The following is a 27878-nucleotide window of genomic DNA, read 5'->3' as shown; positions in this document are numbered from 1 at the left end:
AAAATAATGCAGATGTATAACAATCCACCAATGCAAGTTCAGAAATGAATGCAGATCCTTTACTTTGCCATACAAACGCAATTCCCGCCATTTCCACTCACGATCGTGGCCTCCACAGTGACCGCGCCTCTTCTTCCTCCTACAACTTCGTCTCACTTCTTTCACTCAAAATGCACGAAATTCTGCCGCATGAAATTATGTAGAGGCCTCGTCGGGGGGATATAAGGTAGATAAGGAAGGCGTTGTAACAGAAGAATCAAAATAAAAGTGGAAGAACATAAGGAAATGGGAGCTATTCTGGACCCACAGCCAAACCCGACAAACCATTGCAATACACTCCGAACGTCTAGCGCCGCCACAAACTACACCATGGAATTGCAGCTGGCGCGGTTTTTTTAAACCATGATATTAAAATAAAACGTAGCCTAAAACCACCGGGATTTTATGCTGATTCCGAATCTGTGTCTAAAACTTTTCTCCGATGTGCAGTTCTTGAGTTATAAGCGGACATCCAGACAGACACACACACACACACACACACACACACACAGACACTCCTCCTATATATATATATATATATATATATATATATATATATATATATATATATATATATATATATATATATATATATATATATATATATATATATATATATACTGTATATATATATACATACAGTGCGTATCAAAACAAAGGTAATCCGAATTCAAGGGGTTAATATCCAAAGGTTATTTATGTTGACAATTTACATGTGGCTTACTAATTAAGAGGATATCCTCAGCTTTCCATTGATACCTTCCATGCATCATTGCTGTCACACATGACCGAGTACATGTTCATTGAAAATGACAAGTTCAAATCGCATTTTTACAAATTTAGCTAATCGATGCAAGTCAGGATAATTGGTGCAAAATGAACGTCAGATGTGAACTTTTCTCAGGAATGATTGGCCTTTGTGCACCCACACCTTCAACATGTCCATCTCCCATTTCAACACAAAGCTTACAGCGGCGGAGCATGCCCTGAACTGCTCGTCTCACCATAGCCGGGTCATTGCGCAAAGCATCCACTTCATGTCGAATACGGCCCTGCAATTCGTCAAGATCACGGTGAGGAGTTACGAACACCTTGTTCTCTAAATGTCCCCAAAGGAAATAATCACATGGTGTGAGGTCAGGTGACTTGGCGGCCATTCCACTGCATGGTTGAGGGCGATGACTCGGTCTCCAAAGAGTTCCCTCAGTCGATCGCGGACAGCGATAAGTCGATGTGCTCGGGCGCCGTCTTGGGCCGACCAGAGAAATCTGAATACACCACGAACCTGTCGCTCAAAGTTCTCCTCCAGCTGCGGTAAAACATCATCATTGATCATCTGCAGATACATGTTACCATTGACATTCCTTTGAAAGAAAAATGGTCCAATCACCTGACCACTTTCACAAAGTCCCAACCAAACAGGCCACTTTTGTCGATTCATGTTGGTGTCAAAATTAAATTCCGGGGGTTGTCCTGTCGGTGCATATTCAAGAACATTATGGGTATTGACCTTGCCGTCCAAGGCGAAAGCAGCTTCGTCGCCGATAACGAGATACTGCAGGAAATTGACATTTGCTTCGCAACGTGCTATCAACCATCTGGCAAGCACCAGCCTCCTGGCAAAATCCCCTGGTGTAAGTTGATGCCGGATGTGAATCCGATATGGATGTTGGTGGATGTCTCGTCTTGTGATTCGGTTGAATGTTGCCGAAGGCAATCCCGTCCCATTTCGTCTTGCGCTGGTATCCCTAGGATGCTCCAATACATGCTGCCTTACTGCTGCAATATTCTTTTCCAATCGCCCAGTGCGCCTCCTACCAGAATTCTCCTTGTTGCGGTTGAGGCTAGTGCCATGCTCTTGGTATTTTCTAACATTCGCCCAGATGGTTTTGGCTGCTGGAGGCTCCCATTCTGGGAAACATTCCCTGAATGCATCACGAGTTCGCTGCAAACTTCCAGTTTGGTGAAAGGTAACCACGAAGGTCCGCTGTTCAGTCATAAGTTGAACCATCTTTTCAATGACTCAGACTGTCTCTAAACCCATACACTGTAGGCCCATCTTAAATACCCATCTTAAACAAAGGATGACGCAACCGATGATTACCAGACCAGCTTAACAATTTTACATAATCAACTTGGCAGTAGACAAGTAATGCGTCCATTTAAAACTGTCTTGCACCGATTTGCCAAAATTGTAAAAATGCGATTTGAACTTGTCATTTTCAATGAACATGTACTCGGTCATGTGTGACAGCAATGATGCATGAAAGGCATCAATGGAAAGCTGAGAATCTCCTCATAATTGGTGAACCACAAGTCATGTAAATTGTCAAACTAAATAACCTTTGCATATTCATTCCTTGAATTCGGATTACCTTTTTTTTTGATACGCACTGTATATATATATATATATATATATATATATATATATATACATATATATATATATATGTCAAGTTGTAGATTTGTTATTGCCTAAAGTTCAGTTATAGACGTTGGTTGCTAATGTGTTATGATTTAAATGTTGTTTAAAAATGCTATTTTCATAAAGTTAATAAAGGGTTTTTGCTTCGTTTTAGTTTTGGATGAGGAAAGGCTCGCTTCGGTCGTGCTGGACAAATTGTATACGTGTGCTTTTGTAAGGCTAGATAAGGCCGGTCGTAAAATCACGCTCACGCGCGTGATTTTGTGTAACGCTAGTAGAATGTTTAGATTGCAGACATAAACATATATATTTTGTATTAATCACAGCGACGCATGACTCTGTATAAACATGCTTTGAATTACTCATGTGAACTCATATATTTGCTCTGGGCTTATCTGGCCAAGCATGCACTCTTCTCTCTGTGAGTTACATTTCTGTTTTCGCGGAGCCCAGAGAAACATCTGGTCCGAATGATAAGGAAGGGCTGACTCCCCCGAATGACAGCGGATAACGGTGGGAGGGACTCTCGCCAGTCGCTTTGTTCTCTCGGAGATTTTCTGATAATCGTATTCATATATAAGTGAATGAGAATCAATGCGTTTCCAGGAAGGCTTGACTTGGCATGAAGCTGGATCTTGCTGTAGATGTCTTGTCTCCTCCGGATCTGTATAAGTTGGTTTTAATAAAAAGCTGCGTCATTTTTCAGGCTATTTGTGGACTTCTTTTCCAAACGAAGAGCTGCTTCTTCACAGATGGTACCAGGAGTGGGGTCAGCACCGGACGACGGGAAACGGAGCCCGAGGGACAGGAGGAAGGCTGCCTGAGGCCGGCGCCGGCACGCGGATTTGATTAAAGGTGGGAGTTGTTTTATATCAGAGGGCTATTATTCCAAATTCGTACCTTCCTCCCTCGAGCGGCTTCAGTCTCCCTGTCTTCCGCGCTGCCTGCACTCGAACAGAAATTGTAAGTAAAGGCTCATTTTAGGCCTCAGAATGACGTGGCTTTGTTAAAGCCAGGATAAACAAGTAAGGATACCAGTAAGGACTTAACAGTAAGCTTAAAGTTACAGTTAGCACCAGGAGGGGAAAATGAGGTCGGACAGCCATATAGGTTGAAACCAGGTGGCCAAGATTTTTCCAGGAAGGAACAGCCCAGAGACAAGATGGGGTATGCCATTGCATGCCAGGGAACGAAGGGCTGTGGCTAACTTAAGAGGGCCATAGGAACATGGCCAGTAAAAGGATTTGCGCAGGATATCGGTGAAGATAACGTTCGGTACAAGGGAAGGGGGAAAAGTGAGGTCGGACAGCCGTAAAGGTTGAGCCAGGCCGAGAACTTTCCAGGAAGGATCAGCCCAGAGCAATAAGATGGGAAGCAAGCTAATGAAAGAAGGGGAACCCCTTAAGGGAACCCCGGCATCTTTCATGTTTAAGAGGCATCATTTTGCCGCGGTAAGACTAGTAAAGGACTGGGCTGTGTTAACTAAAGATTTAAATAATCCCTGGCCAGGGGAGGGATCGTTTGCGCTTGACAAGAAGGAAGCAAGCAACAGAGGTCCAGATAAAGCAGGCCAGGATCTGGTGGACAAGAGAAAATAAATAAGCTCACAGGAAATGGGCCAGGTGGCCACAGGGTGAGAAGGACAGGAATGGTTTTTGAAATATTGAAATTTTAAGCATTGCAGCTATGGTTATTGAAGCTACACCAGACAGAGGACAAGTAAGCAGTTAAACAAGTAAATCAGCGAGTGATGCCGCTGGACCAGATACCAGACCAAGACCCCCCAACCCCCCAAGACCTGAGCTCAGTCCCGGGGCTCTAGGCAACACCCCCCACCCCCCCAAGACCTGAGCTCAGTCCCGGGGCTCTAGGCAACACCCCAACACCCCGCCCTGCCTTCCCTTTTTTCACCTCAACCCACCCCCGTCCAACCCGTCCCAAAAATCCTTTTCCTTGAATGAGAGACGTAACATGAATGAGCAAAGATTGTTTGGGAGTGGCTGGAGAAAGGCATGATTTGAGTCGATCTGAGTTTCGCGCGAAGTCTGGGAGACTTCTATGAGTATATGAATGAGGAATGAATGTATATTGGGATGTTAATTGACGTGTGTATCTGGCCAATGTATTTGTCTGTCATCTGTTTGGGAGTTGTTTGGGAAGCGAATTGATATAAATCGGGTCAGGAAAGCACTCGGAGTGCCCTTGTCGATCTACTGTTGATATGAAGCGGTTTCTTGGAGATGGTTGCAGGATGGGCTGTTTTTTTCTTTCGAGTGGCAGTCGGGCAAGAAATTTGGAATTTGTTGAACTAAATTCAGAATTCGAATCAATATGTGTGTTTTACTTGAATTGAAGAGTTCATTCAATGGCAGATATTGTGGATTGTATGTGTGGGATGTATCGCTGAGGCAGCTCACCTTTGGAATTGGTGTCATATAGTGCATTTTGGGGTCGGGGAGGTGGAGCGTCGGAGATCCTGTTTTTTTGCGATGTTTACGAGCTAGGGATGAGTTCTGACAGCTCAATGTTCTGACAGCTCACTACATGTCAGGTCGTAGATTTGTTATGACAGCTCTATGTTATGACAGCCGACTGCATGTCCCAACGTGAGGTAAACCCCGCCGTGAACGCGAATAGAGCGGCGTGCAGGGAGTGTTGGGATTCGTGTGGAGGCACGAGGGTGCGCGCCAAGACGGGGGGCGGCGTGGCGTCGTCGCGTTGAGATGGTTGTGCCAGGTCGATCGGCGATCTCTGAATTTAAATCGGATTTTTGTCATGTGTGTTGTGAAATTTACGTCTATCCGAGAATCCTGGCGATGTTCGTTTAATTAAAGTGTGGTACAAACCTGTGTTTCCGCCGTGCGGCTCCGTGGAAGTTTGGGTAGAGGGATATTGTGCGTTCGGGCAGGAGCCGAGCGAGCCGCGAGTCACGGGTGTGCTGTATGAGAGTTGCTCAGAGTGCCGGCGATAACTCGCCCACTCTCAGAGGAGGATGTGTGCCCAAATGCATTGTGGGTCATTGCGACTTTGATGGATGTCGGACGTTTATGTCAGACGAGCCATGGCAGAATAGTGAGCACCTGCGACATACATGCCATGCAATGTCACAGAAGGAATACGTTATTTAAGATGGATTTATATAAGGGGAAGAAACGATTTCCAAACTAAATTCGATTTCTAGAATGATTTTCTAAACGCTAAAATAAACGATTTCAAGACAGAGTAATTAATTTCCGGTGACAAGTTCCAACAGGAAGTCTTGTTCATACAGTAACAGTAAGTGAGGTACAGTGCGGAGTGGCGGCTGGAAAATGCATCGAAGGATTTGTGTTGATCGATGCGCCGGACAAAGGGTTTGCTGGCGAGCGATGCTGGTAAGGTTAAGTTATTAAAATTCAATAATTTGAGCAGAAATGTCACGTTTTCAACAGAACGCTTATCCGAGGAAAGAGGAATATCGAGGTTTCAACTGTCGGTATGTGGTGTGGCTGGTGCCAAGGTGTGCGGTGGTCAGGTGTGTAACGAAGCCATTTGTCCAGTGTCAGGAGTGGGATGGGAGCGGAATGAGTGTACTTGGGAGGATATTGTTCCAGGTACAAGACAAGATGCTCTTGCAATGACGGGGGGCAAGGAGACACCTAGATGTGCGAATAAGGTACGTCGAATGGTTGTCGGAGGTTGTGGTTTCATTGCTGTCTGTTCTGTGGAGTTATATTTCTGAGGCATGGATTTCAAGGAGGAAGTGTGTGCCCCGAGAAGATTGTGGGTCGCAGATTGGGCACTCTGGGTGGACACGGGGGTTGCAGTTGTGTGGGCGCGAGGAGGTTTGTTGATGAAGCGTTGTGCGAACGAGGAGGGATGTGCGAAAGGTGTGCACCAGGTAGAGAGGTGCTGCATTGTAAAGCACGCCTCGTACGGACGTTCCTGGGCGGATTGTGACGGTTGTTGGATTCGTAGAAGTTAGCATTATGCTATGTAGAGCCACATTAATGGTCATTTGTCCATTGTCGCCGGACTTGCATTACTTGTGGGTTAATAAAGCGCTGGTTACCCCAATTTGAAGTTTGACCTTTCGAAGTTTATTTGACCTTTGTTCGAGATATGTAAGGGTAAGAGGTCAGAGGCAATTCACTAACCTTGGAAGAACGACAGGCGGAGTCAGTCTACAGGGTGTTGCTTTAACGACAGGATATAGAACTTAAATCTGGAGAGAATATCGGGACATATATTGTTGGATAAAACTGAAATCATGTACGTAATTAATGAACAGAGAATATCGAGTTCTGTTTGTCGTTGTAATTGTCGTTGAGGTCCCGATTCAGGGGTCTCAAGAAATAAACAGACTTCCGGTGCCGACCGGAAGCGTCAGGTACAGTACGCTCGAGTTTAATCTAACCGGGCCGAGCACAGTGACGTGCGTGATCGAGCAATGGGGATAGTCATGGTCAGTGAAATGCAGTGAAATGCAGTGAACATGCCCGATTTGGCTTTGCGAGGCTCCGGATAGAAATTGGCATTTCGATGCTGTGGATTATATTGTGCCTGCCCGGAAAGGTGATGTCCTGTGCTGGGGCTGGCGACATGCCTCTGTTATTTGTCTGTCTGTCGGTCTGATTATAAGTCTTTGGTACTGGGAGGGCTAATTGAGTGCTCAGGCGTCATTGTTCCATGGAGACAGGAGCTGTGAGTCACAAAATGTAAACGGGAACTTTGTGTAACTTTGCACCGGATCCACAAACAGAGAGATGGACAGGACAACAATGGAGTTTATATGGACGGGTTTGGGGCAGGTTCAATCTGACGATTACAGAGGGCTTTGTTCTGTTCACGAAACATGTAAAATTCATGGAGTTGAAGTGGTTTGCAAGAAGGCAGCAGAGTCAGTACTGGGATGCAACCTCGTCCAGGGGTTTTGGTCCAGCCTGCAAGGAGTCCAGGGGCTTGTTTCAGGGCTGGGTCGCCAAAAATGGGATGCTGTGCCCATCTGGATGTAAAATTATCCATCAAGGACGGGGAATGATGTGCAGTGTGATTGATTGGAGGTAATAAGGATTTGTGTTGATTTCCTGATTTGAGTTCATCTGGAAACAAAGACAGATGGGATTAATGTGTATATCAGGAACAATTTGGAAAAGAAATATGGATATATGACATTACTAAAATATAACCAAGCAATTGAGAGTTCTTGGGTTAATGGGATATAAATAAATGCATCTACAAGTTGATGGTTTATAAAAATTTAGTTCTGGATGATACTTAAACGATGAACAATGTTGGTAATATACAAAGAATGTGACTTGTTTTTTGGGGGGAAAACATGTGGTTTATTTATATGAGTGGTGGACTATTCCATGGCGAAGCATTTTCCAGTTTATTGAAAGTTGGATTTTGTAAAATAATGGTTTAATATAACCACAGTAGAAAATAATATACAGATTTGGGACATTTTGTAAACTTTCAAATAATGAGAAGATTCATAAAATTCATTTTATTTATTTCATGGAAAATATTTGGGTTGCAAGTGGAGAAGCATGGTATGGTATAAAAATAAAGAGGGAGTATCCAGGAAAAGGATGTTCAAGTGAACTTTGTGCTGTGAAAAGAATGTCGAGTTAATGGAAGTGTTTTGTTCGATTAATTTTGTTCAATTTGTGTTCAAATGACCATCGATGTTGGGGGCAAAGTTATGGGTGAATTTGGTGAGTGGTTGTGGGCAAACGAAGATTAATTTAGATTTATCATAGTTAAGTTCGAGGAAGTTGATTTGAAGCCAGAATTTCATTTGGATGCCAGAAAGGAGAAAGGAGATGCTGAAAGCCAGAAAGGAGATGCTGTTGTCTACTCTGAATGACAGGTGGCGGTATCCAGGGCGCTGAGGAGTTTGTTCACGTTGTAAAGTTTGTTTATTTAGTAGAGAAGAGTGCTTTTGGGATTCCGGAGCCAGAGTGGATAATTTGAGAGTAGTAGGTGGTCCTTGTGGGCTTGGGAGTGAACTGATTTGGGTTTAATAGGCACAAGCTGGTCTAAACAAGGTGAGGAGGATGAAAATGTTGAGGTTGCCGGCGCCAGAGGAGAGAAAAGGTCGCTGGTGATTTTGAGGAGAGCAGTTTCAGTACTGTGGCTGGAGCAGAATCCGGATTGGGATGTTTCATACAGGTTATTGGCAGAGTGGTGATGTTTGAGTTGAGTGGCCACAGCACGTTCCAAAACTTTTGACAGAAAGGGTAGATTGGAGATGGGTCTGAAGTTATTTAGGGTGTCAGGGTTTAGTCCAGGGTTTTTCCAGAATGGGGGTGAAGTTTCACGAGTTTTTGGGGAAATCGGTATGTGAAGCTGGATTAAGTTGGAACTGCTTGATGAGCCATGGAGATGGATTGGGTTTTGTCGTTGGTTGTCTGGGAGTTCGGTTGTTGCATTGCCAAAGGTTTCTGTGTGGTGGACACACTCGTTGGCTGTTGTCTTGTGTGACGTGGATGGAGATGTATGTGGCTGCGTGTGGCTGCCTGGAGTCGGGAAGACGGCTACAGTGGTTGATATTGGTTGTGGATCGTCCGGGGTGCTTCGATTTGCATAGGGGGTGAAGATTGGGATATTACATTATTTTAAGTAAGTATTGGTATGAGTAATTACATAAGTAATTATGAGTTATTATGAGTATTAGTTATGAGTAAGTGATTATTTTAGTAAAGTTACATGTTTCGCTGTGTTGTGGATCTGGGGACAAGCTAGTTTGATGGGTACCCTGGGGTCTTCGGCGTGTCTATGTGTTTGGCTATCTGTTACACCGGACTCTTGAATGGGTTTTCATGAGACGAATTTCAGACATAACAGTGAGAATCTATTTTGAGCGAATCACAGTGGGTGAGGAAAACATTGTGTGTGACCAGACACCAGAACTGACCAGAATTGAAATTGGAAGTAGACCAGGTTATTTCTATTATTTGTTTATTCGTGAAAATAAATAAATAATAGGGGGAGGTTAATGGAGGTTAATGGTGGTTTGTTTGTGTTAATGGAGGTTAATGGTGGTTTGTTTGTGTTAATGGAGGTTAATGGTGGTTTGTTTGTGTTAATTCTAGTTGAAACTCTCGCTGAAGTAATTTTCGTTTATTTTTATTTTTTGATTCGATTTGAGAGTTGAGATGATTGATTTTTTATTAATTTTATAATTTTATTTTTATTGATGTTGGAAACAGGTAATGGGATGCTGAGAGAAGGATTGAATTTAATTTGAATTGGACTGGATTAAATGGGATTGAATTTAAAAATTGAATATTGGATAAAATTGGATCCACTTGAAAAAAGTGGATTAGGAAATTGGAGAAAAGGTGTTCTATGAAACTATGAATTGAATGAATTGAATCTATGAATTGGAGACCTGTAGACCAGGCGCTCCCAGGAGACTTGTGGACCAGGTGTTCGTGGAGCACTTCACCTGCAAGAACGCCTTGGAACCAAGGTGGAAGGGACCAGTCCAGGTGTTGCTGACTACACCAACGGCAGTCTTTTGCGAGGGCAAGACTTCGTGGATCCACGCCACGCACTGTAAGTTGGCCATACAAGCACCAGACACTACACCACAGCAACCACAGTAAGGATGGGCCTAATCATAGGTACAATACTATTGATAGCGACAGCAGCTAGGGGAAACTCCGATTCCAATAGATGCGAAAACGAAACCCGACACCTCACCGTAACATGGGGACAAAGAGTATCACTACCATGTTTCGAACAGAAAGCCCTGCACACAAATTGGGTGAACATAAATTGGCTAGCACTGTCGGCAGGGCCTGGACGCGTTGGCATGGTACTACAAAAGCAACGAGAGTTCCGGGAAGACGGGCAAGCTAGCATTAAGACCTTGGCCCAACCAGGATACCAATGGGGAACCCCTGATTTTAAGCTACAAACACGCACACGCCTAGGGAAAGACATGACCATGCAGGTCCGGTGCAGCGTCTGGACCCCTGGCGCGGCCGGTGGCGAAAAGAACTACATACCATGCATCGAATACATACTCACGCCACAACCCCAGAATAAGGCCCCAAAGAAGGGTGAAAACACATATTGGAAAGTGGCCAGGGAAGTGGCAACAATTCAAAATAGGACACACTGCTGGTCGTGCATGCGCTTTCCCCAAGCAGGCACCACAGGAATACACATGATAGTGCTACCCTTGTCCCTCAATGACCTCTGCTCACAACCTATCGATTCCCCATGTTTAGTCACCACGCTGGAAAGAGAAGGGGTTGACAACGGCAAGAGTTGCAATCGACAATTTAATTATCGCCCGCCAATGATTGCCCATGTGGCCGAGAGGCCTGCCCCCGTCTGGGTCAAACCACAGAAAGGGAGGGTCTGCCTCCAGGGTTCCGGCCACTTGCGTATGGGAGAATCAGAATGCGCCTACACTCTCCCCGGGAAGCTGGGACAAGGGAGCTCGGGGATTACATTACGAATAGTACTGCAAGATAAACACAACCACAACATAACGGCTATAACATTCTCTAGGGGGGTTAGTAGGATTAATGGGGTGGTAAAGGGACTCCAGTGCTTATCCACCCACCTGGTCCCACCCCATGGGACAATGTTTATATGCGGCGACAAGGCTTACCCCTATTTACCAAATAATTGGGGGGGCACATGTTATCTGGGTTCAGTCCTTCCTGACGTTGAGATACTGGATGAGCTAGACCCAAAGTCCTTGGACAGGCGTTATAAGAGGTCAGTCATGAACGAAGATGGAACCACTAAACTACACGGGAGTCTATGGGAAAAGGTGTTTGGTTTCTTCTTCCCAGGAGCGGGCACAGTCATGGATAGTTTCCGGATAGACAAATTGGCTTTGACCCTAGAAAAGGTGGCAAACGACACCGCTACGGCTCATGACATACTATTGGACACGGTAATTCACATGCGTACAATGGTGATGCAGAATCGGGTGGCTTTGGACATGCTCCTGGCAGAGAAAGGGGGGGTATGCGGAATTATAGAGGGAAAATGTTGCACTTACATACCCGACCCATCTGAAGGAGTGTCAGCCGCAATAGTGAGACTAAGGGAAACTAGCCACACCCTGACGATCGATCGGATCGCGCGCGAAAATTCTTATACATTTAGCTGGCTCACTGACTGGTTCCAGGGATGGACGGGCACCATAGTGAAGTGGTTATTGACCGCACTGGCTGTGATAATCGGGGTAGTAATTTGGGGGGCACTAATGAAATCTCTAGTCCTCCTCTGTATGAGAAAGTATTTTACAGGATGGAAAGTGAAGAAGCCGCCGACAACGACTATGGATCTGACCACAGAGGCCGTCGACCTGAACGGGTCCTTCAACAAGGCAGTTGCGACCGGCGCTCCAGAAAATTGCATTGAATTTTGTAATGACTGTGATACTTGTGCGGATCCCATGTGGGAACTGGCTGCTGCCTGTAACGGTGTATGTGATGACTGTGATACTTGTGCTATAAACCCCTTGCGTGCACTGGCTAACGCTGCTTATGTATTACAAGCTGACAGCTGCACGCCCCCTTTCAACCCAACTATGGATCTGATTGCGACGCTGGGTCTGGCGATCGAGGGACCCGACGTGGATATCCTAGACCCGCAAGCCGACCAGGCGCCCAAGGGAGACTTTGACATAAAGGAAGTTCCTCTCTTTGCTTCATATGTATTAAGTTCAAATGCTTCAAGTGAATCGGATTTTTACGCTTTGTACCCTGACCAGGAAATTGAGACACAAGATACTGACAATATTATGTATTCCCCAGAACAGCAGCACGTGAGGGACCTCATGGGCATGATCGTTGATTAACTTCGAAGATCTGCAAGGACTGGGTCTGCAAAGGGTGGGGGGAGCAAGTTCCGCAGGGGAGGTGGTGGCCCTCTGGCGGAGCAGAACCTCATCTGGACCAGACACCTTCGTTGTGGATCCGAAACGTTAATGGACTTTCATGTTCTGAGCCCTCAGGCTCCGAGCACGCACCACACGACACGTTCGCCAAATGCACGGGCGAGGCGCTTTGGGCGCACGATATGCCCTTGGGAGATACCCGCATTACACAATTATTTTTTCAATACCCGCATTACACAATTATTTTTCAATAAAGCCCGATGTGGCACGTTGTCTCTTAAGATACTTTGTCTCGACGAGACAAGAGGAAGGAATGTCAAGTTGTAGATTTGTTATTGCCTAAAGTTCAGTTATAGACGTTGGTTGCTAATGTGTTATGATTTAAATGTTGTTTAAAAATGCTATTTTCATAAAGTTAATAAAGGGTTTTTGCTTCGTTTTAGTTTTGGATGAGGAAAGGCTCGCTTCGGTCGTGCTGGACAAATTGTATACGTGTGCTTTTGTAAGGCTAGATAAGGCCGGTCGTAAAATCACGCTCACGCGCGTGATTTTGTGTAACGCTAGTAGAATGTTTAGATTGCAGACATAAACATATATATTTTGTATTAATCACAGCGACGCATGACTCTGTATAAACATGCTTTGAATTACTCATGTGAACCCATATATTTGCTCTGGGCTTATCTGGCCAAGCATGCACTCTTCTCTCTGTGAGTTACATTTCTGTTTTCGCGGAGCCCAGAGAAACATCTGGTCCGAATGATAAGGAAGGGCTGACTCCCCCGAATGACAGCGGATAACGGTGGGAGGGACTCTCGCCAGTCGCTTTGTTCTCTCGGAGATTTTCTGATAATCGTATTCATATATAAGTGAATGAGAATCAATGCGTTTCCAGGAAGGCTTGACTTGGCATGAAGCTGGATCTTGCTGTAGATGTCTTGTCTCCTCCGGATCTGTATAAGTTGGTTTTAATAAAAAGCTGCGTCATTTTTCAGGCTATTTGTGGACTTCTTTTCCAAACGAAGAGCTGCTTCTTCACATATATATATACAATAGAGAACACCCCAAGGGCTCTGCGAGAGGTGGGGCGGAACATGGGCCCAAACGGACAGATAAAACGGATAAAGACCCCCATACTGATGTTGGCAAATGAGAACGGATTGTGGATGCAAGTCTGGTAAGGTGTCAGTGTGGACGTGAGTTCGGATCCATCAGGGGGTTGAGGATCCATCAGGGGGTTGAGGATCCATCAGGCCAGGAAAGGGTGTGAGAGTGATCGTGTGGGAGATGTATGTCTATGGGGTGATGGTGTGCATGTGGAGGCAGGGCAGGTTCGAGAGAAGTGTGGGTGTGGACTTGAGTTTGAGTCGGTGAGAGGATTGCATATCCATCAGAGCCGAATGGGGTGTGTGCGTAAGGTGGGTGAGGAGGAGGTACAGCAACGCACCAACGCAGTGCCTTTGAAAAGGGGACACGTAAGACGGCCAGGAGAAACAGCCAGGTAGCAAGCCACAGTGTTGTATGTCCTGGGGTTGTACTTCAGCAGGGAAAGGATGTGAGGAGGAGAGTGAAATGGCCAGGTATGGGAGAAAGAGAAGTATGGGAGAGAATGGATGGAGTGATGTGTGGGGCGCTTCACAGCTTGAAAGGAAGGGTGGAGGATAGATTGAGAAAGATGAATGAGATTGTGTTTGAGTATGCATGTGTCACGTTTGGAGTGAAAGAGTGTGTAGAGAGGGGTGAGAAGGAGGCATGTTTGAGCAGGAGGCAGAGGGAGATCCATAAGTTGAAAATGGAGTTGAGGAGTTTGAATGGAAGATGGAAGAGGGCTGTGGAAGGGGAGAGGAATGGGCTTGAGGTGTTGACGAAGCAGGTGAGGATGAGGTTGGTGAAGTTGAAGAGAGTGGAAAGGATGAAGAGGCGAAGAAAGGAGAGGCAGAGGAAGAGAAAGAGGTTCTTTGAGAAGCCTTTTCATTTTATGAAGGATCTGTTGGAGCCGTCTCGATTTGGTGTACTGAAGAGACCAAAGGAAGTGTTGGAATGTCACCTGCGTGTCATGTATGCAGACACAAGGAGGAACGAAGTGGTGGAGGACATCGAAGGATCGGTGAGACCGACAGAGCCAGGTGTTCCATTTGATTTGTCAGAGCCAAAGATGTCTGAGATTGAGGCAGTTTTGAGGAAGGCACGGGCGGCATCGGCTCCAGGACCAAGTGGAGTGCCATACAAGGTGTTTAAGAGTGGTGAAGGCATCAGGCAGTATGTGTGGAAGGCTCTGAAGGTGGTATGGAGGCAAGGAGTGGTGCCCAGTCAATGGACTAGGGCGGAAGGAGGAGGCTGTTACACTGGAGCAGTTTAGACCAATATCATTGCTCGATGTAGATGGGAAGATATTGATGAGTGTCTTTGCGGCACGGCTCTCAGGCTTCATCAGAGGGAATGGTTTTGTGGATGGTTCTGTGCAGAAGGCAGGAATACCAGGATCACCAGGATGCATTGAACACTCGGCAATGGTCTGGCAAGTGTTACAGGAGGCAAAGAGGCAAAGGAAGGATGTGGCGGTGGTATGGCTGGATTTGGAGAATGCATATGGGTCAGCGCCGCATGCCTTGATCAGGTATGCCATGGATTTATTTTGGGTGCCACGGAGATTTAGGGATTTTTTGATGGCATATTATGATCAGTTTTGGATGCGGTTTGCGACACAGTCCTATGTAACAGAGTGGCAGAAGTTGGAAGTGGGGATCCCGATGGGATGTACCATCTCCCCGATTTTGTTTGTGCTGGTTATGGAGTTGTTGATACGTGCGGTGAGTGGACATGGGAAAGAAGTGGAGCTCGCCCCTGGTCAGAGGTTTCCAGCAATGTTTGCTTTCATGGATGACCTGACAGTTGTCCAACAGTCCGCTGATGCAGCAGTCGAGGTACTGGGACGACTGGAAAGGTTGATGTGGTGGGCAAGAATGGGATTTAAAGCAAGAACGTCGAGGAGTGTGGTAGTGAGACGAGGAGTGGTGGATAACATGCACAGGTTTGAGCTGGAACGGGAGGTGGTTTCATCATTGGTAGAGGCCCCTGTGAAGAGTTTGGGAAGATGGTATACAGTGGAGTTGAATGATGTGGGAAGAGTGGAGGAGGTGAGAAACAAGCTTTTGAGAGGTTTGAAGAGGATTGATGGATGTGGTTTGCCAGGTAAGTTGAAGGTATGGTGTTTGAAGTTTGGGTTGATGCCACGAGTATTGTGGCCATTGATGATGTATGATATTGCAATTGGGCATGTAGAGAGGATGGAGGTTGTGGTGAGCGGGTTTGTGAGGAGGTGGTTGGGAGTGCCACGCTGTTTGACGAACATTGCCTTTTATGGTCAGGGTGGAAAACTCCAGTTTCCCTTGACATCATTAACCGCGGAGTTTAAGGTGGTGAGGGTGCGGGAGTTCATGATGTTGCGGGATTCAAGTGATGCAGTGGTAAAGAATGCTCTCCCAGAGAAGAAGGGAAGTCGGAAGTGGAATGCAAGAGCAGAGGTGGACGAGATGGAGAAGCGGTTGCAACAGGAGGAGGGCATGGGGATGGTACAGCATGGGAAGCATGGCTTGGGGTGGATGGAGCATGAGCGATGGGAAAAGGCATGTGTGAAAGAGAGGAGGAAGATGGTTGAGAGGGAGGTGAGAAAAAAGGAAGAGGAGGGGAGACATGTGAAAGCAGTCGGTCAGGCACAGCAAGGTGCTTGGACTAAGTGGGAAGGTGTGCAGGTGAGGATACTGAAGTGGCAAGAGATTTGGAGGATGGAGCCAATATTGTTGAATTTTCTGTTCCGGGCAACATATGATGTGCTTCCGTCACCAGTAAACTTAAGATTGTGGGGGTTGTTGCAGGAGGAGAGATGCTATTTGTGTGGAGGTGTGGGAACGGTGCAGCATGCACGGAGTGCATGCTCAGTAACATTGGCAGCAGGAAGATACAGGTGGCGACATGATCAGGTGCTGGCGGTGGTGGTGCAGATGGTGCAACAAGAGGTGCTGAGATCGAGAGAGAGAAGAGTGGAGAAGGAGACTGATGGGGGAGAGGTGTGGTTTGTCAAAGAGGGCCAAGTGGTAAGCGGTGGAAAGAGGAGGAGGTGGAAAGCAAGAGGGCTTTCAGATGCTTGTGATTGGCAGGTGGTGGCAGACCTAAAGCCACAATTGGTATTCTCAGAGGAGATCTGTGTGACAAGGTTGCGGCCTGACATTGTCATTTGGTCAAGTGCAACAAGACAGGTCATCCTAGGGGAGTTGTCGGTACCTTGGGAAGAGAACATGGAGGAGGTGCACGAGAGGAAGAGAGGAAAGTACAGTGAGCTGGAGGCAGAGTGCCGGGAGAATGGTTGGTGAGTTTCGTGTCAGCCATTTGAGGTGGGGTGTAGAGGGTATATTGGCAATTCCTTTTATGCATTTCTTGCTAGGCTGGGAGTGTGTGGAACAGAAAGAAAGAGAATGTGTGACAAGGTGGCCCAGGTTGCCTTGAAAGGCTCATTTTGGATATGAAGGAAGTTTATGGAGGCACGTCGAATGGTGTAGGTTGGTTGTGTGTGTGTTTTTTTTTTGTTACCATTATTATTTCTTATTTTGTGTATATGAGTGAGTGGGTGAGGGTGTGTGTTTTTGCATGAATTAATTTTTGCATGAGTGTGTGTTTTTGTGTGTTGAGTGGTGTATGATGTAAGGGTAGGTGGTTGGTTGGTTGGTGTTGTGTGTGTATGTGTGTGTATGGGTGTGTTTGTGTGTGTATGAATGATCTGGTGTGTTTTGTTGGTGAGTGGTGAAGGGTATAAGGGTGGGTGTTTGAGTGTTCCACCATGTTTGTTTGGTGCTGTGGATTCTGGATGTGGAGGTGTTGTTGTTGTTGTTGTTGTTGTTGTTGTTGTTGTTCACACTGGCTGGGGGTGGGGGTATGTACACATCCAGGTGCAGTTGCTGCATGTGGATGTGCATGTGCCTCTGCTGGCCCACCTTAGCTGACCGTATCGAGGTTGAAGGGCCGAAACGGGATGATGCTGACGACCTCGACCGAGGAGCCGGTTATTGCGGCACACTTGTGACCAGGTGTGCTTTGAACTTATATATATATATATATGTGTTGACCTTTACGTGTTGGTTTATAATTTCCTTGCCACTTGTGAAATCGCTGTATTCTCATTCTCTCCAACTGCATTGTCCATACATACATATATATATATATATATATATATATATCCAGATGTCCTAATCAACTCTTGAGTCCTGTGTTTCCCATGTGGATCAAAATGTTTTGAATGATACGAATATTTGTCAATGATTATTATAGAATGTTAGGTGCAGGGTGCTCGTGGTGAGGTGATTTGGGCCTTGTTGTTGAGTGAGGTGTAAACCTGTGATATGAAGGCTTTAGCATTTCTGGGACTGAGCAGAAGCATGGCTCGACGCAGCAAGTCACGGAAGCGGTTGAGCTGTTCGGTGGGAAGTGAAGAGAAGAGGGCAGCAAGAAGACTGCTGACAGTGCTGTCCACGCGCTGTAGAGAGACACTCAGGCCACGTCTGGTTGCTTCATCAAGAAAGAGCTGCAGCCCACGTAGGTCTGACACAGGAACACAACAATGTAACTTTTATCAATCAGCCATCACAATAAGCCAAAATTCATCAGAATATTACAAACATATTGAGAACAATTTTGCACAGTTGTTGGAAATTTTCTGAGATCATTGTAGTTCATGATTTCTTGTTTATAAATAATTTGCCCCCATGCTGAAAAACAGAAAATATTTATCAGGAATGTCGGTCAAAATTAACTTTTATGAAGTCAAATAATTGTAAGCTATGTACATATTGCATATGCATGTGATGTAGGTAGTGAATGGAATGTTGGGGGAGGGGAGAAGGCTGGGGCTGAAAATTATAAAGGAAGAGAAGGGGATGAAAGAGAAAGGAGATAAAGAAGGAGATAAAATTATTGTTACATTTGTGGGGGTAGGCATGAAATACCTCATAGGAAAGTTAAAATCGTGAAAATTAGCATGCCCTGTATGCCACGAAGCCATCTCGATATACATAAGTAGGCCGTCTGTCCGGGTAAGAGCGTTTGTATGTCACCATAAGGGGCGTGGCTTTGTGCTTATCTATATATATAAAAGAGAGATTTTGTTTGTTTGTTTATTTATTTGTTTGATTGTTTGTTTGTTTGTTTATCTGCACGTGCTAATCTCCTAAACGGTGAAAGATAGGAAGAAACTTCTTACACAAAAAATGTCGGGATGGGCCCCGGGAAGGTTATAGGCTATGTGGCGAGGCCGGTCGATGCCCACCTCGGCCGGGCTGGGCCCATTTCGCAATTAAAAGCTGAGCTGAATTATAATAGTCAATCTTCTACAGCCACGAGTAAAAGCTGAATTATAGGAGTAAATTAATTCAAAAAGAAACCGGGCAAAGCTGGGCGCTTTCGGCTAGTATGTGTATGTGTATATATATATATATATATATATATATATATATATATATATATATATATAAATATATATATATACAGTATATATATATATATATATATATATATATATATATATATATATATACAGTATATATATATATATATATATATATATATATATATATATATATATATATATATATATATATATATATATATATATATATATATATATATATATATATATATAAATATATATATATATATATATATAAATATATATATATATATATATATATATATATTAAAAAAAATATATATATATATATATAAAATAATAATAATAATTCATTTATTTTGTATAGCGCTTTTCATGAAGCCCAAAGGCGCTTTGACAGAGTGCAAAACATAATGTATAACAAAACATGAAAACAACAATTGCAAAAAGACAAGAATCAATAGGGAAATATTTAAAGCAAAAGGAGGGAGAAGGAGAAGTGATAGTCAGGGGTTAAATGCAGTGGGTTGAATGTTGAATGCAGTGCTGAACAGGTGGGTCTTGAGTGATGTTTTGAATGTGGTGAGTGAGGAGGAGTCTCTGATGGTGTGAGGTAGTGAGTTCCAGAGGGTGGGAGCAGCGATGGAGAAGGCCCTGTCCCCCCAAGATCTGAATTTGGTCTGGATGGGGGGGGGGGTCAGGAGGTTGGTACCAGCAGAGCGGAGGTTGCGGGTGGGAGTGTGTCTGGAGAGGAGGTCAGCCAGGTAGGATGGGGCCAGGTTATGGAGGGCTTTGTAGGTCAAGAGGAGGATTTTGTACTGGATTCTCTGGGAGATGGGGAGCCAGTGAAGCTTGTAAAGGACGGGGGTGATGTGGTCACGGGTCCGGGAATGGGTGAGTAGACGGGCAGCGGAGTTCTGAATGTATTGCAGTTTATTGGTGATTGTTGAGGGTGAACCATAGAGGAGGCTATTGCAGTTGTCCAGACGGGAGGTGATGAAGGCGTGGATGAGGGTTTCTGCAGCCGTGGAGGAGAGGGATGAGCGGAGATGGGCGATGTTTTTCAGGTGAAAAAAGGCTGTCTTTGTGATCTGTTTAGTGTATTTGTCGAAGGAGAGGGTTTGGTCAAAGATGACGCCAAGATTCCGGATGAGAGGGGAGGTGGATACTGGGATACCGTCGATGTTGAGGGCAAAGTTATGGGTGGATTTTGTGAGCGTTTTCGGGCCAATGATGTTTATTTCAGATTTATCACAGTTAAGTTTGAGGAAGTTGATTTGAAGCCAGGATTTTATTTCAGAGATGCAGTTTGTCAGGATAGAGTGGGTGTCGGTGGAGACGGACTTGGTGGAGATGAAAAGCTGGATGTCATCGGCGAAGCAGTGGAATTGGAGACCATGACGGCGGATTAAGTGACCGAGGGGGGACAGGTAAAGGATGAAGAGGAGGGGGCCAAGAACTGAACCTTGGGGGACACCTTGGGGGAGGGGAGCAGTGGGGGATTTGCAGTTATTGATGGAGATGAACTGGCGTCTGTCAGAGAGGTATGACTTAATCCAAGAGCGGGCAGTGCCAGTAACGTTAAAGGTGGATTCAAGTCGGGTGAGGAGGATGGTGTGATCGATGGTGTCAAAGGCAGTGCTGAGGTCGAGGAGGACGAGAATGTTGAGGTTGCCAGCGTCAGAGGAGAGGAGAAGGTCGTTGGTGATTTTGAGGAGAGCAGTTTCAGTACTGTGGTTGGAGCGGAATCCGGATTGGAATGTTTCATGCAGGTTATTGGCAGAGAGGTGATGTTTGAGTTGAGCGGCTACAGCGCGTTCCAAAACTTTTGACAGAAAGGGTAGGTTGGAGATGGGTCTGAAGTTATTTAGGGTGTCAGGGTTTAGACCAAGTTTTTTTAGAATGGGGGTAACAGCAGCAATTTTGAGGGATGGTGGGACGATGCCTGTAGACGGGGAGGAGTTTATTGTTGCAATGATAAGTGGAGAGAGAGCAGGGAGGGAGGCCTTGACAAAGCTGGAGGGGATGGGGTCAAGAGTGCAGGTGGCAGTTTTCATTCCTATGAGGAGTTCAGAGAGGTCAGTAGGGGAGACTGGGGAGAATTGAGACAGGGGAAGGCAGGATAAGGGGGGGCAGGTGGTTGGAGGGGGAGCGGGTGTGGCGGTGGTCAAGCTGTTGTAGATGTTGTCAATTTTGCGTTGGAAGAAAGAGAGGAAGGAGATGCAGTTGTCTACTGTGAATGACTGGGTGGTGGTGTCCAGGGGGCGGAGGAGTTTGTTTATTGTCGAGAAGAGTGCTTTTGGGTTTCCGGAGCCAGAGTGGATAATTTGAGAGTAGTAGGCGGAGCGGGCGCGGGAGAGGGCATCTTTGTAGTGTTGTAGGTGGTCCTTGTAGGCTTGGGAGTGAACTGTGAGACCTGTTTTATTGCGGAGTCTTTCAAGTTGGCGAGCACGAGTTTTCATCAGGCGGAGTTCAGGGGTAAACCAAGGAGCAGAATGGGTGAAAGAAACTGTTTTGGTTTTTACAGGCGCAAGCTGGTCAAGGCAGCAGGAGAGAGTGTGGTTGTAGTAGTCAGTGAGGTCGGAAGGGGTGTGGAGGTCAATGAAGGGAGAAGTGGACATTTTTTCAGAGAGGGTGGATGAGAATGAGGTAGGTGAAAGAGCGTTTAGCTTACGGAAGTTGATAGTGCGATAATGTCTTGGTGTTGGGGTGGGGATGTTGATGGTCAGAGTGATGGCTAAGTGGTCAGAGAGGGTGAGGTCGGAGCCAGAGAGATGGTGCAAAATTAATCCAGTGGAGCAGACAAGGTCCAAAATGTGACCACGGATATGCGTAGGAAAGTTGACATGTTGAGTGAGGTTAAAGCAGGTGAGTAAATCAGTGAAGTCAGTGGTTATTGTGGAGTCAGTGGAGTCCATGTGGATATTGAAATCACCAAGGAGGAGGATTGAGGGGGAGAGGGAACACATAGCTGGGTCAGAAAGTAGGAGAAGTCAGACAGGAATGATGGGTGTGGTTTGGGAGGGCGGTAGACGACAGCCATGACTGACTGCGTGCGACCAGAGAGTTTAAAAGCCAGGTGTTCAAAGGATGAGGATGAGGCGATGGGGATGCGGCTGGTCCTGATGTCTTGACGGTGGATAACGGCAATTCCACCACCTCGGCCCTCCGAGCGTGGTTTATTGACGTAGGAATATCCATTGGGTGTGGTGAGGTTGAGTGTGTAGTAGTCCAGAGGTTGTTGCCAGGTTTCCGTGAGACAGAGAAAGTCCAATTTGTTATCCAGGATGTAGTCGTTGAGGATGAGGCATTTGTTGTTGAGGGACCGGGTGTTGAACAGGGTGAGCTTGATGTTGTTTTGAACAGCGGGGATGAATTCAGGTGATTTAGCCAGGGTTCGCAGGCAGGAGGTGCGATTTTGTGCGTTGCCGTGACTAGGTGCGCTGGGACGATGAGTGGGAGTGCGCTGAGCCGACCAGAGGATGGGGATGGAGTGAACTGATTGTACATATACAAACTTACGACCGGAGCCACGGTGAATGTACCTGGGTCGTCGGAGGAGTCCATTTGATTTGATGGCAGAGATGCATGATGGGGTGGAGCGGGTATTGAGCAGAAGGAGCCTTGCGGCGGAGTACCGCAGAGCCATGTCAGGCAGGAGCGGAGAGGCGAGCACGAGGCCAAGGTTGAGGAGGTGAAACAATGGTCCCAACCCACGGGAGCAGGCCCAAGGAAACGAAGGAGACGAAGGAGCCTGGTAGGTGAAGCCAGGAGCAGAGTCGGGACCAAGCAGAGGGCAGACAGGAGCAAAGAGACGATCACGAGGCCAAGGTTGATCACGGCAAAGCGGGAAACGCAGCGGCAATCAACCGCCGCCGCTACAAATCAGGATCACGGCGGGAAAACCGCCGCCACACCGCTGCGAAGGACACAACCCACGAGAGCGTGTCCGAGGAAACAGCGAGCAGGCGAAGGAGCCGGGTAGGCGAAGCAGGGAGCAGAGCCGGGACTATGCGGAGGGCAGACTCAATGGCCAAAAAATCCGTACGACCACCAAAAAAGCAAGCCACAGACAGTGGCCCAGTCGAAGAAGTGGCAAGCATGTGACGCCTGCGTCCTCTTCAGACCGGACCGGAAGCGGAAAATCTATATATAAAAGCTAATATATAAAAGAAAGTTTTTGTTAGTTTGTTTGTTTGTTTGCACGCGCTAATCTCCTGAACGGTGAAAGATAGGAGGAAACCTCTGACACAAAAAATGCCGGTTTGGGCCCCGGGAAGGTTATAGGCTAGGTGGCGAGGCTGGTCGAGGCCACCTCGGCCGGGCTGGGCCCATTTCACAATTAAAAGCTGAGCTGAATTATAGTAGTCAATCTTCTCTGGCCGCGAGTAAAAGCTGAATTATAGTAGTAAATTCATTCAAAAAGAACTAAAAATGCCGGGACGGGCCCCGGGAAGATTATAGGCTAGGTGGTGAGGCCGGTCGAGGCTGCCTCGGCCAGGCTGGGCCCATTTCGCAATTAAAAGCTGGGCTGAATTATAGTAGTCAATCTTTTACGGCGGCGAGTAAAAGCTGAATTATTGTAGTAAATTCATTCAAAAAGAACAAAAAATGTTGGGACGGGCCCCGTGAAGGTTATGGGCTCAGTGGCGAGGCCGGTTGAGGCCGCCTCGGCCGAGCTGGGCCAATTTCGCAATTAAAAGCTGAGCTGAATTATCGTAGTCAATCTTCTACAGTCGCGGTAAAAGCTGAATTATAGTCGTAAATTCATTGAAAAAGAACCCGGGCAACGCCGGGTGCTTTCGGCTCGTCTATATACAGACTTCGCATTTAATATGGAATATTATGTTTTTTCTTGACTTGGGTTTACTTTCTTAACTCAGTATATCAATCTGGTGAGTTTCTTTTACACTTTGGTGATTTATTTGTTAAAAGAACCATGTCACTGATTGTCTGTCGCAGCAAGAAGTCAACAACAGGATTATATCACAGGTAGCGTGACAAAATGTACGGACAGGTGCATTTGATGATTGGCTTCACAGTCGGGTATACAAGGGTTGTTGCGTTCTGTATTAGTGGAAAACAACTGCTGCACATCTCCAAAAGTTATTGCCGCTTATTCTGGATATGGTCCGTCAACTCGACAATGCTGTTTGTCATGGAGTGGTGGCTTTACGAAATTACGGCATGAAACAGCGTGCTATTGCTCGGCAGTATGGCATCACTCAAGGTCAGGTGTCAAAGATCCTGAAACGAAATGCTCAGAGGGGTGTCCCTACTCCAATACCGAGGCCAGGACATCCCCGCAGAACCACAAGGAGGGATAATCGCCAGCTGCACCAGTAAGTCGGCAATGGCCGTACCAAGTCAGCTAATCGGCTTAGGGCTGAGTGGCAGCAACTGACAAATGTGCCTGTATCCAGAAGGCTAGTCAACCAACGACTGGTTCAAGCAGGCTATCGTACCAGGCGTCCCCTGAGAAAGCCACGCCTGACCAGACAACACCGCCAGCGCTGATTGCAGTGGGCCAGAGAGCACCGTCAATGGCAGCCAGGACACTGGAATCACGTGATCTTCAGTGACGAGTCTAGATTTCTGGTCTATCGTCAAGATGGCCGCGTCCGAGTGCACAGACAAGTGCATGAAGCCTACAACAAAGATTGTATAGTGCCAAGAGTCCAAGCTGGAGGTGGTGGGGTGACCGTTTGGGCTGCTTTTCATGCAGGGGGCAAAACTGACCTGGTTGTTCTGAATGGAAATCTGAACCAGTTCAAGTACAGGGCCATTCTGGAAGAAACATTGCTTCCATTTGCTCGTGCAGCCTTTCGAGGAAACTTCGTCTTCCAAGATGACAATGCATGGCCTCGTCATGCTCGCATGATCCAACACTTTATTGCTGACCGTGGTGTAGAGCATATGGAGTGGCCGGCCATGTCCCCGGATATGAATCCGTTAGAGAACTTATGGGCAGAATTAACGCGTCAAATCGACCACTTGGACCAGCAGCCGACCTCTGTGCGTGAATTGCAACAAGCTATTGTCACTGCATGGCAAGCGATTCCTGTCCAAACCTTGGCAAATCTCGTGAACCGCATGCCTCAACGTGTACGTGCTCTCCTGAATGCTCGTGGGGGTTACACGAAGTACTGAACTGTAATTTTACTGTCCGTAATCCCAGTCGTAATTTAATTTTTGTTTTTGTTAAAAAAAATTTGGGCTAATGTGCAAAATAAAGAGATACTTCTGGAAAACGTACAGAAGCTTAACACAGTACTGTCCATGAATTGAGTTCGATATCAGTTTCCATCACTTTCAAGGATCAATTTATTTGTTTCGAAATGTCAAATGTGGTTTTTGTTTCTTTTAAAGGTCACATTAACAAAATCTAGAATAATTTCAACATAATTCCAATGAACTTTTGGTTCTAAGACATCTTGAAAAGTAAGTTCACCCCCACAAAAAAAATATTCCATATTAAATGCCAAGTCTGTATATAAAAGAAAGTTTTTGTTTGTTTGTTTGTTTGTTTGTCTGCACACGCCAAACTCCTGAACGGTGAAAGATAGGAGGACACCTCTGAAACAAAAAATGTCGGGACGGGCCCCTGGAAGGTTGTAGGCTAGGTGGTGAGGCCGGTCGAGGCCACCTCGGCCGGGCTGAGCCCATTTCGCAATTAAAAGCAGAGCTGAATTATAGTAGTCAATCTTCTGCGGCCGCAAGTAAAAGCTGAATTATAGTAGTAAATGAAAGAAATGCGGCTGTGGCCGGATAGGCAATCTACTTCGCAAGGCCACGTTTTATTCCTTTTTTAGTACAGAAGATTAAATTCATTCAAAAAGAACCCGGGCAACGCCAGGTGCATTCACCTAGTTCATTATAGGGCTTGGAGATTAATTTCCCAGTGTGTAATTTGCCCCCTGTGGTCTTCCCTTTGGTTTTATTACATTCGGCCAGCCAGGAAATTGAGGGCTCAGTAAAGCAACGATCACATTGTAACGGGACTCATTCGCTCACAGCGCCGCCAGGGCCGACAGAAACAGCATTTGCCGATCGCCAGGAAACCCCGACATCATCTGAACATTCCCAAATGACGACTGGACTCCGCCCCACCCCACGACTCATACCGAGGAGGCCACGCACCAGCCTTTGTGATTGGAGGAGGCACGCTGGGACGATGGAGTAGTGCTTGATGATTGGACAGAGTGTGACGTCAGTGTGGAACATTCTTGAGCTGGAGGACAAAGACCCGGTCTCGCCATTTTTGCGTCTTCTTCGTGCTGTCGTTTGTTGGAGGTAGTTGCATTTCGCTTCCTCTCTCTTTTGTCTTGACATTCGTTGGAGGGAGTCGCATTCTCCCTGTCTGTCACTCTGTCTTAGCGCTCGTTGGAGGCGGTCGCACTTCCTCTTTGTTCTGGCTTGGTTGTGGGTGGTGGCGCATCTTTGGCTCGTGTGTGCTTGTGGAAAGAGACTGAAGAAGAAAGGTTCAGGGCAGTTGGTAGCACGAGAAGGACCTCATGTTGGGACGTCGAGGAGCGCGAGAAGGACCTCACGTTGGGACGTCGAGGACCGTGAGAAGGACCTCACGTTGGGACATGGAGGAGCGTGAGAAGGACCTCATGTTGGGACATCGAGGAGCGTGAGAAGGACCTCACATTGGGACGTCGAGGAGCGCGAGAAGGACCTCACGTTGAGACATCGAGGAGCGTGAGAAGGACCTCATGTTGAGACGTCGAGGAGCGCGAGAAGGACCTCATGTTGAGACGTCGAGGAGTGCGAGGACCTCACGTTGAGAGGTCGAGGAGCGTGAGAAGGACCTCATGTTGAGACATCGAGGAGCGCGAGAAGGACCTCACGTTGAGATGTCGAGGAGCGCGAGAAGGACCTCATGTTGAGACGTCGAGGAGCGTGAGAAGGACCTCACGTTGAGACCTCGAGAAGCACAAGAAGGACCTCACGTTGAGACGTCGAGGAGCGCGAGAAGGACCTCACATTGAGACGTCGAGGAGCGCGAGTAGGACCTCATGTTGAGACATCGAGGAGTGTGAGAAGGACCTCATGTTGAGACGTCAAGGAGCGCGACTCCATGCCATGCGACATCTGTCGGTACGTCCATTCGTCCAGGAAGCCAGGAAGCTGTCATATGTCTATTAATTACGTACTGTTTGAATGCCAGTTGCATCCTGTCTATTAATGATGTATGTCTATTAGTTACGTACTGTTGGAATATACTGTCACATCTGAAGCTCCCGTTAAAACAGGAACCACAGCACCGCATTACACAGATCACTTCAGAGACCAGGTGTGTGACGATTCCGAAGCAAACACGAGCACAGGTGGCACTTGGTGTAGAATGCCAGCGATGATCCACCTCCTCCACCAGGCCTCGTGACATCTGTCTTTTAAACAAGGACCCTGGGGTGCCATTGGTCCTCTTCCACCACCAACAAGGGGTGACCCAGCTTGGGCCAATCCAAGACAAAGCCACACTTGCTTCACTCCAACAGATTTGCCTGTACTTTTCACATGAGGCTTTCTGCGATCAACCTCAACAACGAGGCCTCTTCTTCTTCTTTGTCGCCCGGTCTCTCCAGATCCATCCCCTCTCAAACGAGGTCTCAAGATCTCCTCCACGTGTCGTGGTTACTCTCCTGTTTTGGGGAGGAGTTCTCCGCTCTCCTAGTCCCGCCCAAGGGGCGGTGCCAATACAAAATAAGTGCAGGATGGCATTTCCGTCTCCACAGCACATTATGCCACCATGGTTGACACACATTGGCCAGATAGATTGTGATGGCCAGACAGATGAGCAGTTCTCGAAATCTCACTATGGGAAGTTCTTGCCTACTAGTCCAGCCTAGCATAAGGTGCTCACACCCACATATCATAAGGTCAACCCTGTCTATAAATTACATAGCTGCCTCAGCATCACGTGCAAAAAACAATTTAACCTGGCAGGTCCCTTTTAAATATCAATCTAACCGCCACTCAAAACACACGGACCATACTACACTTACCATGGCCTAGCTCTGGATCTCTACTCCTCCTCCCCCCCTTCCCCCCCCCCCCGCTCCATTCCACATAACAATACCTTTCGACCATTTTGACTGCTGATATCCCTTAGACCT

General features: G+C 46.5%; 1 protein-coding gene across 1 annotated transcript in view; it reads right to left on the bottom strand.

Annotated features, from left to right (window-relative positions):
* The window catches only part of LOC137433231 (glutamate receptor ionotropic, delta-1), an 889585-nt gene that overhangs the window by 458044 nt on the left and 403663 nt on the right, over positions 1-27878 (bottom strand). Inside the window, exon 4 of the mRNA XM_078784012.1 lies at positions 17707-17912. Within this exon, the coding sequence (XP_078640138.1) occupies positions 17707-17912 (206 nt within the window). The remainder of the gene's footprint in view (positions 1-17706; positions 17913-27878) is intronic.

This window comes from Myxine glutinosa, chromosome 8 (assembly GCF_964187855.1).
Source record: "Myxine glutinosa chromosome 8, kmMyxGlut1.1, whole genome shotgun sequence".
In the NCBI taxonomy this organism is placed as follows: Eukaryota; Metazoa; Chordata; class Myxini; order Myxiniformes; family Myxinidae; genus Myxine; species Myxine glutinosa.
Note: the sequence above shows the minus strand (reverse complement) of the source record. Positions and strands in the feature narration are given on the sequence as shown.